The 12,507-nt window shown below is 45.4% G+C and overlaps 1 protein-coding gene across 5 annotated transcripts in view; it reads right to left on the minus strand.

Moving 5' to 3' along the window:
- Positions 1 to 12,507, minus strand: part of WRN (WRN RecQ like helicase) — a 294,980-nt gene that overhangs the window by 84,445 nt on the left and 198,028 nt on the right. For all 5 annotated transcript variants that reach the window (XM_063920020.1, XM_063920018.1, XM_063920019.1 and 2 more), the window contains exon 24: positions 7,325 to 7,495. In XM_063920020.1, coding sequence (XP_063776090.1) covers positions 7,325 to 7,495 — 171 coding nt within the window. The remainder of the gene's footprint in view (positions 1 to 7,324; positions 7,496 to 12,507) is intronic.

Consider the following 12,507-nt stretch of genomic DNA (forward strand, 5'->3'; position numbering starts at 1 on the left):
GAGGAGGGGCATAGAGGGAGGAGCCAGTGCACACCCAGAATCCAAAGCTTTCTTAAAGTGCCCTATCTCCTGCGGAGCCCGTCTATTCCCCATGGTCCTTACGGAGTCCCAGCATCCTCAAGGACGTTAGAGAAATTATTATTATTTTTTTTTACTCTCTCCATCTGACCATTGGTCACCATCTATTAACATTACAGTCGTCACTGACCATATGCCAGAGCTTGTAGATCAATCCGCAGCTATTTGATCTAAAGTACTAAATTAGTGGTGCATTAGCCACCCAGTGGTGGAGATGTGTATTGCATGCTGAGTATCTAGTCGCGCCTAAACGTGCCTGTCCGTGATTAAACTCAGCAACCTAAGCTATCGCCTAGGTGTGACTAAACCTCTGTCTAGGCGCAGAAAGAGCCAAGATAACGGAGGACCCATCTGTATATAATCCTGATTAAATGCACTCTTTCTTAACGAACACTGTCAGCAGACATGTAGAATACTTAAGTGTCCTGTAAAATGCACAGCGCTGACATGCAGGTGGCTTTACAGAGGAGGATTTGCCCAAACAGTCCCAGGATCAGCTCAGCTTGACTTAATGGCGTCCAAACGTGGCAGGGAGTGAGGGAGAGAGAGATATGCAGCTCCAGGGCAGGAAAATTTACTCTAAATGGCGGGCTGGGGTAGGGGCTACAGGTCAAAGCCTTATTTCCCTGCTGGACTTCACCACCGGGTACCGTGGGCTATATAATAAACGTTTTTTTTTAATCAAAACTGAGCTGTGCCCTTGCCCTTGTGGTCTAATGGAGTCCCTGTACTGCCACAGTGTCCACTCCAGCGCGCGCATCCCGCCTCCCACCGGGCGCGCGGGATCGCGATTTCCAGCGGGTCCCGTCTGAGGGACCCTCTTACCTCCTCCCCAAGTGCGGCCACGCGATCCTGGAGAGCAGCGGTGGTATGTGTGACTAACTTGAGAGAAACCGGAGCCTCCGCTGTAGGTACCCGGCAACCAGGGCGCGGGAGTGTACAGCGCCGCTGGGGGAGGTGATGGAGCTGCAGCAGGAGATGTCTGACTGACATCTAACACTTACAGTGCCTCTGCTGCAGCCCTTGAAGTCTTCATTTTTCACTTTAAAAGCTCTTCTCAGGGCTGCTGGAGCAGCCCCCTGTTGTATGCCTGCACTGCATGGCACCAACTACAAAACTGAGCTCCTGTGCATGGAGGCGGGGTTATAGAGGAGGCGGCGCTATGCATTCTGAGAACAGTCAAAGCTTTTAGCCTGTTGGTGCCTCGGATCAAGATCCTACTCTACACCACCAATGTCATTCCCTGTGGAGCCCAGTGTACCCCGAAGCAGAAAAAACATTTTAGGCCAAGGATTCACAGCTGTGTGAAATTATACAAAAGGCGCAGAATAAAAAGACACCCACTGCCGGCTTCTGCGATACATTTCTGCGTCTGAAGACGCAGCATCAGATCATCTATGTGACTATCGGACATCTGAGCAACCCCGATTCAAGTTTAAGCAAAGCAAAAAAAGCAAGTAACTGTTCCTGGAACAAACCATGTTGCCATGCAAGGGGAGAAAATACATTTATATTTTTTCTGTGGGGGGGAAATACTGGCTGCTTTTGCATGTAACCCAAAAATGTTAGGCAGCTTTATTTTAACACAGCAATTTAGATTTCAGTTTGAACACTCCCCACCCAAATCTAACTCTCTCTGCACATGTTACATCTACCTCACCTACAGTGCAGCATGGTTTTGCCCAGGTGCTGCTTTTTTGCTTTAATTATAAACATGAATTAGGCCCAATATCATGAACATCAACAAGATATACCCACGCCCTGTTAAATATGTTTATTTAATAAACACACACCAACACCTACGAGAGCCATGATATTTCTTCCTTTCCTTTTTGAGTGCGTCATTTGTGAAACTTGCTTCGTTTAAATCACTGAGCCCCAGGGTGAGATCTGAGTTGTCTTCATCACATTCACCTTTCCCTGCACATTGACTGTACACACAAGTTGCTTTGAAAGCTGAATCCTTCACCTAAATATAGCATCATCTATTCTAAATAATTCATAGCGTAAAATACCTTCAGACTGCACTTGTACTTTCTTTTGCTAAGTACTGCTATTTTACAGCCATTGAAAATCATGTTAGAGTGCATCCGGAAAGTATTCACAACACTTCTCTCTTCCTACATTTTGTTATGTTACAGCCGTATTCCAAAATGGAATAAATATTTTTTCCCCTCAAAATGCTACACACCCCATAATGACATGAAAAAAGTTTTTTTGAGATTTTTGCAAATTTATTAAAAATAAAAAACTAAGAAATCACATGTACATAAGTATTCCCAGCCTTTACTAAATACTTTGTTGATGTACCTTTGGCAGCAATTACAGCCTCTTTTTCAATATGATGCCACAAGCTTGGCACACCTATTTTTGGGAAGTTTTGCCCATTTCTCTTTGCAGTACCTCTCAAGCTCCATCAGGTTTGATGGGAAGCCTCGGTGCACAGCCATTTTCAGATCTCTCCAGAGATGTTCCATCGGATTCAAGTCTGGGCCCTGGCTGGGCCACTCGAGGACATTCACAGAGTTGTGCTGAAGCCACTCCTTTGATATCTTGGCTGTGTGATGAACCATCACCCCAGTCTGAGGTCAAGAGCGCTCCGGAGCAGGTTTTCATCCAGGATGTCTCTGTACATTGCTGCATTCATCTTTCCCTCTATCCTGACTCATCTCCCAGTTCCTGCCGCTGAAAAACATCCCCACAGCATGATGCTGCCACCACCATGCTTCACTGTAGGGATGGTATTGGCCTGGTGATGAGCGGTGCCTGGTTTCCTCCAAACATGACGCCTGGCATTCACGCCAAAGAGTTCAATCTTTGTCTCATCAGACCAGAGAATTTTCTTTCTCATGGTCTGAGAGTCCTTCAGGTGCATTTTGGCAAACTCCAGGCAGGCTGCCATGTGCTTTTTACTAAGGAGCGGCTTCTGTCTGGCCACTCTACCATACAGGCCTGATTGGTGGATTGCTGCAGAGATGGTTTTCCTTCTGGAAGGTTCTCCTCTCTCCACAGAGGAATGCTGGAGCTCTGACAGAGTGACCATCAGGTTCTTGGTCATCTCCCTGACTAGGGCCCTTATCCCACGATCGATCAGTTTAGACGGCCGGCCAGCTCTAGGAAAAGTCCTGGTGGTTCCGAACTTCTTCCATTTACGCATGATGGAGGTCACTGTGCTCATTGGGACCTTCAAAGCAGCAGATATTTTTCTGTAGCCTTCCCCAGATTTGTGCCTCGAGACAATCCTGTCTCAGAGGTCTACAGACAATTCCTTTGATTTCATGCTTGGTTTGTGCTCAGACATGCACTGTCAAGTGTGGGACCTTATATAGTCAGGTGTGTGCCTTTCCAAATCATGTCCAATCAACTGAATTTACCACAGGTGGACTCCAATTAAGCTGTAGGAACATCTCAAGGATGATCAGTGGAAAAAGGATGCACCTGAGCTCAATTTTGAGCTTCATGGCAAAGGTTGTGAATACTTATATGTACATGTGATTTCTTAGTTTTTTATTTTTAATTTGCAAAAATTTTAAAAACACTTTTTTCACATTGTCATTATGGGGTATTGTGTGTAGAATTTTGAGGGAAAAATGAATTTATTTGATTTTGGAATAAGGCTGTAACATAATAAAATATGGAAAAAGTGAAGCACTGTGAATACTTTCCAGATGCACTGTATATCTCTCACCATTTCATTATTTTCTCATTCTATATGAAAATAAATAAAACAGCCAGATAATTGGAAAGCTAGGTTTTACAATGGACATAATATTTGACAGACTTTGTCAATTTCATTTATAATTACGAAGGGAGTTCAATTGTTTTTGGAAGCACTCTCATGCCCCTCTAAACTGACAAGGTGATATTCAATTGTTGGTGGTTGGATACGAGTAACTGGGTTATGCACCGGATTTAGACACGTAAAGTAGCTAAACAGTCTAAACTATTGGGCGCACTGCCAAAAATACAGTTTGGGCACCCAAAAGCCATACTTTCACCACATTTCTGCTCGCCCCCTCAGGAGGGAGCGAGCAGAAATAATGGGCACCTACGATACTCGCACCTAATCAGCACAACAGTTTAATAGTCAGTTGGATGCAAGGAACCCAAAAAAACAATTAAATTCCCCCTATATGATTCAGTTTCCGTTATCCAGGCCAGCTGCCATGAGCTGTCTGTCATCTACGGAATATTTTGTTATCCTAGCTAGTTAAATAATAAAATGATAAACACACGGCAAACTGAAAGACGCTAGGGGCAGGTTAAGGTTGGTTGGTAATTACAGATGGTGTAATGGTTAGCATTACTGCTTCACAGCACTGAGGACATGGGTATCGAATCCCACTACAGGCCTAACTGTGTGGAGTTTCTATATTTTCCCTGTGATTGCGTGGATTTCCTCCAAGTACTCTGGTTTCCTCCAACAATCCAAAAATATACTGTTAAGTTAATTGACTCTCAACGAAAATTAATCCTAGTGTTTAAGTGTGTGCATATACATTTATTTAGGGCAGACTAGACTGGCCAAGTAGTTATCTGCCTTCAAATTCTTTGTTATGGAATGAGGAGAAGTGGAATTTGGGTGCAGGGTCTCTCAAGCATAATTTTGTATTAGTTTGGAATTTCCACTTACCATTTTATTTCACTATCCTGCACATACAAAAGTGAGTCTTACTATAAACCTTGTAGTGAATTTGCTGTCTCCACTACAAGGTTTTTATCTACTGTGTCTTCTCCAGCAATTTGGTTAAATTCCTTTAAAACCATGTACTTTTAAATCCCATCCCCCATAACCATGCGACACAGAAATCCTCATGCTTATCATTAGCTACATATATGCGGCATGCGGTTATGTTATCGGCACCCGGGATCCCGGTGGTCAGGATCCCGACGCCGGAATCCGACTGCTTAAAATGCCGACAAGCATGATCCAGACATACTCGTGGGGTCCATGACACCATAGAGTGGGAATAGAACCTGCGTTGAGTGCAGCAAGCCACCATGCACGCAGCAAGCCCGCAATGGGCTGCGTTGCACTCAACACCCTGTTGGCATTTCGGCGGCAGAGATCCCGGCGTCGGTATACTAACCGCCGGGATCCCTACCGCCGGTCAAGCATACCCAACCCATATATGCCTCCCATACTCATGTTAAAAGTTGACTCTAGAAAAATGAAAAGGAGGATATACATTGTGTGGATATTATGGTCATTGTAGCATTATTTAGGGACATTAATAATAACTCACATTTTTGTAACTTTATGATCAGATCGTTGTCCTGTGGAGCGACCACAACAATGGATCATTGGGAAGCTCGCATGTAAGAATTTTAACCAGTGCTCGAAGTGTGCCGGAATTCAACAGTATGACATACCAGTACTTCTAAATTTGTACTGTCCATGAAGTATAGAGGTGTACTGCACAGCAATCTACACTAAAGGCCTGGTACTCACAGAAGAGTAAGCTGATGGGGCATCTGGGGAAGCAGGCTGCTGGTGATGGGGAGTGTCAGGGAGATGTTGTTGGCACACAGGGGGCAGGTGGATAAGCAGGATGCTGGTGATTGGAATGTCAGGGAGACGCTGTTGGCACACAGGGGGCATGTCGATAAGGGAGCTGCTGGTAATGGGGAATGTCAGGGAGATGCTGTTGGCACGCGGTGGATAAGCAGGCTGCTGCTGATGATGACATATCAGGGAGATGCTATTGGCACACAGGGGCATGTGGGGATGCTGGTTGATGTGATGAGACATGTCAGGGAGTGCTATTGGCACACAGTGCCTGTGGGGTAGCACATGGTGGCATGTGGAAGCAGGCTACTGGTGATGGGGTATATCAGGGAGATGCTGCAGGCAATTAGGGCAAACTCGCATTACATCAGTGTATATCACACATAATAAACATCTAATACAAGGTCAGTGAGACAGCTAAGGAGGGGTCAGGGTTTAGGTGAGAGGGAAGCAGATGCAGAGAAGTGCAGGGGGTAAAATAGGGAAATGGAGTGAGGTGCAGGGGCTAAAAGGGTAGCGGGGAGTGGGAGGTGCAAGGGAGGAAAGAGATGCACGTGATCAGACACAGACATGTGGGGAGTGAGATAGAGGGTTACCTGGAATGTGAGATATACTGTACAAATTGTTTGAAGAATTAGGGAAAGTTGAAAACATGGTCAATGGCCTTGCATCATCCTATATAATAAAAGGCTAATGCTGCTCCTTACCTTTATGGGTAGAATTCAAGTGTTTTGCGTGCTGGTGGCCACTAGATGACGCCTCCAATGGAGCAATTCAAGTGTTGCCCCGTTCAGGAGCCCACAGCACTGTTATGTTCCATTATTTTGACGGGTTACTAGTATAATATATTTTATATCATACTACATATTGCTTAAGAATCTTCAATCAAAATCACAAAAGCTGTTGGGGGGCCCGAGGCGACTCCCGACCTCCAGCTGTCCTATTCAAATTTCCATGCCCTTACTTCTAAATTCCCACTTTGAGCACTGATTTTAACGATATCAATAATACTTTCCAATAATCAGAGATCAACCAGACATGAAATGGACTGCTTACCACTATTATATCTCCAGCAGGTTCGATGTGCACTAGGGAACAGACTACACAGTAAATTTGAGCATCTGTACCACCTCAACAACACTTTATAATGGCTCTCTTGTATACTGTACATGCGCTGGAAAAACTGGTGTTGTATGAATTGAAAGATCTTATTGTAATAAAGAACTCGCCCTGCCCCTTAAATCCTTCGTATACTGTGATTGAGCACTATATACATTTTCTACAATGAAACTATATATTAGTGATAGTATGGGTGGGCCTCATTTACCTATTTTAAAACGGAGCAAGCCAGGTGTACAGATATCCAGCAGTTACTGACAGCAGAAAGACCACCATTAGCTGTAACATGGAACATTTTAAAGAAGTTTTGTTGATGAAGCAGTAAAATCCTAAAAAACTGTCTTTGACTGCCACATAACTTGCTGATGACCACACAAAGCCTCTACGTTTAAAAGGTATGGTAATGCAGACACTCTTCCCCTCGCCCAAAGCCAGAACCGTGGGGCCTTCTAAATACAGTTGTAATACACAACCAGTAAATGTGAGCGTGGGAGGACCATACACAATCTCTTCATTATAAACCACCCCCAAACAAAGGTTTTCAGCAAAACCCATACAATTCACAGTAGGACCTTTGCTTTTTCTGAAGGTCATACATTTTGAAAAAATATACTTTACCTTAACTGAAAGACCACATGTAGTTGCAAATTTGTTTTGACCAGAAGACTCCTGAAGATAGCCTTCAGTGATTAGCAGTCGTGCCAATGCCTTCCAAAAGACCTCTGTCTGATCTTTTCCTTTACCAAAAAGAGGGTGGCGGCGAAATCTATCTGGCAACCGTTGGGAGTTCTATAATGGAATTGAAAAATTAACAGCATTCAAACATTTTAAATTAATTTCAGGATTAAAAATATATCAATGACAAAATATGAAACGGAAAGATAACAGACTCACAGCAAGAACCTAGATTTTAGGAATCTTCATTAACACTTGCATATTAATTAGTAATGGAACAGATAATGTGAATGAAGATATTAGTGCACCTTGATGGGCTCATCACTTTCTTATATATTCACATATCTTATTCAATAACAAACACACAGAGGTACTCAGAGTGATAGAAAATTGAATTATACCATTATGTACAATGTTTCGGAGGTCCCCATTTATCATTTACAGAGACATGTAGATGTCATATTGAAAAAATAACAATGTATAAATGAAACATTTTTCTAGAGTTGAGTAGAGTTAGATACTTAATGACAGACTATATAGTACAGGTAATTCACATTCTGGTTAAGAACTTGTTTGTGGGGTTTTTTTTTTTTTTTAAATCAGGATTTTATTGCAGTTTTCATTTACTAAAAAACAGGATTTTGATACCTACCGGTAAATCCTTTTCTCCTAGTCCGTAGAGGATGCTGGGGTCAACTTCATGACCATGGGGTATAGACGGTTCCGCAGGAGCCACGGGCACTCTTAAGACTTTTAAATGGGTGTGAACTGGCTCCTCCCTCTATGCCCCTCCTCCAGACCTCAGTTATAGGAACTGTGCCCAGTGAGACGGACATTTTAAGGAAATTATTTACTTTAATACTAGTGGTGAGATACATACCAGCTCACACCATAACCATGCAGCACAACATGGCATTCACCATAACACACGCCAATAGGCATGAACCAATTGCAGCAACATGCTGAACGAAGATAACACAACTTGTGTAACAGTAATAACTAAACTGCAGGTAAAGTACGCACTGGGACGGGCGCCCAGCATCCTCTACGGACTAGGAGAAAAGGATTTACCGGTAGGTATCAAAATCCTGTTTTCTCATACGTCCTAGAGGATGCTGGGGTCCACTTCATGACCATGGGGTTTATACCAAAGCTCCAGTACGGGCGGGAGAGTGCGGATGACCCTGCAGCACCGATTGACCGAACTTGAGGTCTTCATCGGCCAAGGTGTCAAACTTGTAGAATTTTGCAAATGTGTTTGACCCCGACCAAGTAGCTGCTCGGCAGAGTTGCAATGCCGAGACCCCCTGGGCAGCCGCCCAGGATGAGCCCACCTTCCTAGTGGAATGAGCCTTCACAGACATCGGTAACGGCAATCCAGCCATAGTATGAGTGTGCTGAATCGTACTTCTAAACCAACGCGCAATAGTCTGCTTGGAAGCAGGACACCCAATTTTATTGGGAGCAAACAGGACAAACAACGACTCTGTTTTCCGTATACGAGCTGTTCTAGCAACATAGGTTTTCAAAGCCCTAACCACATCTAGAGACTTTGACTCGGTGAACGTGTCAGTAATTACTGGCACCACAATAGGCTGGTTTATGTAGAAAGAAGAAACCACCTTTGGAAGAAATTGTTGACGAGTTCGCAACTCCGCCCTATCTTCATGGAAGATTAGGTAAGGGCTCTTGTGAGACAAGGCCCCCAATTCAGACACCCGCCGTGCGGATGCCAATGCCAAAAGCATCACCACTTTCCAAGTGAGAAACTTCAACTCTATCTCCTGTAGAGGCTCAAACCAGTCCGATTGGAGGAACTGCAACACCACATTAAGGTCCCATGGTGCCACCGGAGGCACAAATGGAAGCTGGATGTGCAGAACCCCTTTCACGAAGGTCTGAACCTCTGGAAGAGAGGCCAATTGCTTCTGGGAGAACACAGACAAGGCCGAAATCTGGACCTTGGTTGATCCCAATCTGAGGCCCGCCTCCACACCAGCCTGTAGAAAATGGAGAAAACTTCCCAAGTGAAACTCTTCCGTAGGTGCCTTTTTGGATTCACACCAAGATACATACTTTCTCCAAATACGGTGCTAATGTTTCGACATTACTCCCTTCCTGGCCTGAATAAGAGTGGGGATGACTTCCTTGGGAATACCCTTTCGGGCTAGGATCCGGCGCTCAACAGCCATGCCGTCAAACGCAGCCGGGGTAAGTCTTGATACACGCACGGCCCCTGCTGTAGCAGGTCCTCGCATAGAGGAAGAGGCCGAAAATTTTCCAGGAGCAACTCCTGAAGATCTGGGTACCAAGCCCTCCTTGGCCAGTCTGGGGCAATGAAGATTGCTTGAACTCTTGTTCTTATGATCCTGAGCACTTTTGGGATCAGCGGAAGTGGAGGGAAGACATACACTGACGGGAAAACTTACTGGGCCACTAGCGCATCCACCGCTATCCCTTGAGGGTCTCTTGACCTGGAACAGTATCTCTGAAGCTTCTTGTTGAGACGAGATGTCATCATGTCTACTTGAGGAACTCCCCAAAGACTTGTCACCTCTGTGAAGACTTCTTGGTGAAGGCCCCACTCTCCTGGATGGAGATCGTGCCTGCTGAGGAAGTCTGCTTCCCAGTTGTCTACTCCCGGAATGAATATTGCCGACAGAGCTTTTAGATGTCTTTCTGCCCAGAGGAGGATCCTAGTCACCTCTGCCATTGCTGCTCTGCTTTTCGTTCCGCCCTGCCTGTTTATGTACGCGACTGCTGTTACACTGTCCGACTGGATCTGCACGGGATGATCTTGAAGACGTACCGCTTGTTGAAGGCCGTTGTAAATGGCTCTCAGTTCCAGAATGTTTATGTGAAGGCAGGCTTCCTTACTTGACCATCGTCCTTGGAAGCTTACTCCTTGGGTGACAGCTCCCCAGCCTCGGAGACTTGCATCCGTGGACCAGGAGCCAGTCCTGAATCCCGAACCTGCGTCCCTCTAGTAGGTGAGAGCTGTGTAGCCACCACAGGAGCGAAATCCTGGTTTTTGTCGACAGGATTATCTTTCGGTGCATGTGTAGGTGGGAACCCGACCACTTGTCCAACTGGAACACTCTGGCATGGAACCTGCCAAACTGTATGGCCTCGTAGGCCGCCACCATCTTCCCCAACAACCGAATGCACTGATGGATCGACACCCTGGATGGTTTCAATAACTTTTACCAGTTTCTGGATTTCCAGAGCCTTTTCCACCGGAAGAAATACTCTCTGAGCTTCCGTGTCCAGGATCATCCCGAGAAAAGACAACTTTGTCGTCGGTTCCAACTGTGACTTTCGATAATTTATGATCCAACCGTGTTGTTGGGAGTATCGACAGGGAGAGTGTGATGTTTTGTAACAACTGCTCCCTGGATCTCGCCTTTATCAGGAGATCGTCCAGATAAGGAATTATATTTACTCCTTTTTGACGCAGGAGAACCATCATCTCCGCCAACACCTTGGTGAATACGCTCGGTGCCGTGGAGAGACCGAAAGGTAATGTCTGGAATTGGTAGTGGCAATCCTGAACCGCGAATCTCAGATAGGCCTGGTAAGGAGGGTAAATGGGAACATGCAAGTAAGCATCCTTTATGTCTACAGACACCATGTAGTCCCCCTCCTCCGGACTGGAAATCACTGCTCTCAGTGATTCCATCTTGAACTTGAAACGTTTCAAGTAGAAATTCAGATTTTTCAGGTTTAGAATTGGTCTGACCGAGCCGTCCGGCTTCGGAACCACAAAAAGGCTTGAATAAAATCCCTTCCCTTGTTTTGACACAGGTACCAGGACTATGACCTGATCCTGACATCATTTTTGGATTGCCGCTGTTACTGCTTCTCTGTCTGGAGGAGAAGCTGGCAAGGTCGATTTGAAAAATCAACATGGGGGAACGTCTTGAAACTCCAGCTTGTATCCCTGGGATACGATTTGTAACACCCAGGGATCCAGGCCAGACAGAATCCAACCTTGGCTGAACAGTGTGAGACGTGCCCCCACCCGAGCGGCCTCCCGCAAGGGAACCCCAGCGTCATGCTGAAGATTTGGCAGAAGTAGGGGTAGACTTCTGCTCCTGGGAACTTGAAGCCGCTGTGGACTTCTTTCCCCTTCCCCTACCTGCAAAGAAGGGGGAACCTCTCGCTTTTTTGTATTTATTGGGCCGAAAGGACTGCATGTGTGGGTGATAGGTCTTTTTTGCCGGTGCAGGCGCAGAGGGCAAAAATGTCGACTTACCTGTGGTAGCCGCTGAGACTAATGCATCCAGTCCCTCGCCAAATAAGGCCTCACCTTTATATGGGAGAGCCTCCATGTTTCTTTTGGAATCTGCATCCACGTTCCACTGGCGAATCCACAACGCCCGCCGAGCCGATACTGCCATGGTAGCGGCTTGTGAACTCAAGAGTCCAATATCTTTCATTGCTTCTAGCATGTATGCGGCAGCGTCTTTGATATTCCCTAACTAAAGGAGTATCTCATCTTTATCAATCGTGTCAATTTCTGATGACACACTTTTCGACCATTTTTCAATAGCGCGACTCGCCCACACGCAGGCAATAGTGGGCCTGAGCAGCGTACCATTGGCAACATAAATGGATATTAATGTAGTTTCCATCTTTCGGTCTGCCGGCTCTTTTAGCGAAGCCGTACCAGGTGCAGGGAGAATTACCTTCTTTGTCAACCTGGACAGTGCACTGTCTAACACAGGGGGTGACTCCCATTTTTTCCTGTCCTCTGCTGGGAAAGGGTAAGCTGTTTGAATCCTCTTGGGAATACGAAATTTCTTTTCAGGATTCACCCACATCCCTTCAAAGAGAGTATTAAGCTCGTGGGAAGGAGGGAAAGTGACTTTGGATTTCTTTTCTTTATAGAAATACGCCTTCTCCTGAGGTACAGGAGTGGCTTCCGTGACTTCCAAAACTTCCCTTATAGCTGTAATCATATATTGTATATTTTTTGCCAATTTATGATCCATTTCTGTGGAGTCACTATCGTTGACACAAGAATCAGTGTCCGTGTAGGTATCAGTATTCACAATATTTGCAAATGGTCTCTTATGTGACCCAGAGGGATCGCCTGCAGATGGAAGAACAGAGCCCTGAAAAAT

Source organism: Pseudophryne corroboree, chromosome 1, assembly GCF_028390025.1.
Source record: "Pseudophryne corroboree isolate aPseCor3 chromosome 1, aPseCor3.hap2, whole genome shotgun sequence".
In the NCBI taxonomy this organism is placed as follows: domain Eukaryota; kingdom Metazoa; phylum Chordata; class Amphibia; order Anura; family Myobatrachidae; genus Pseudophryne; species Pseudophryne corroboree.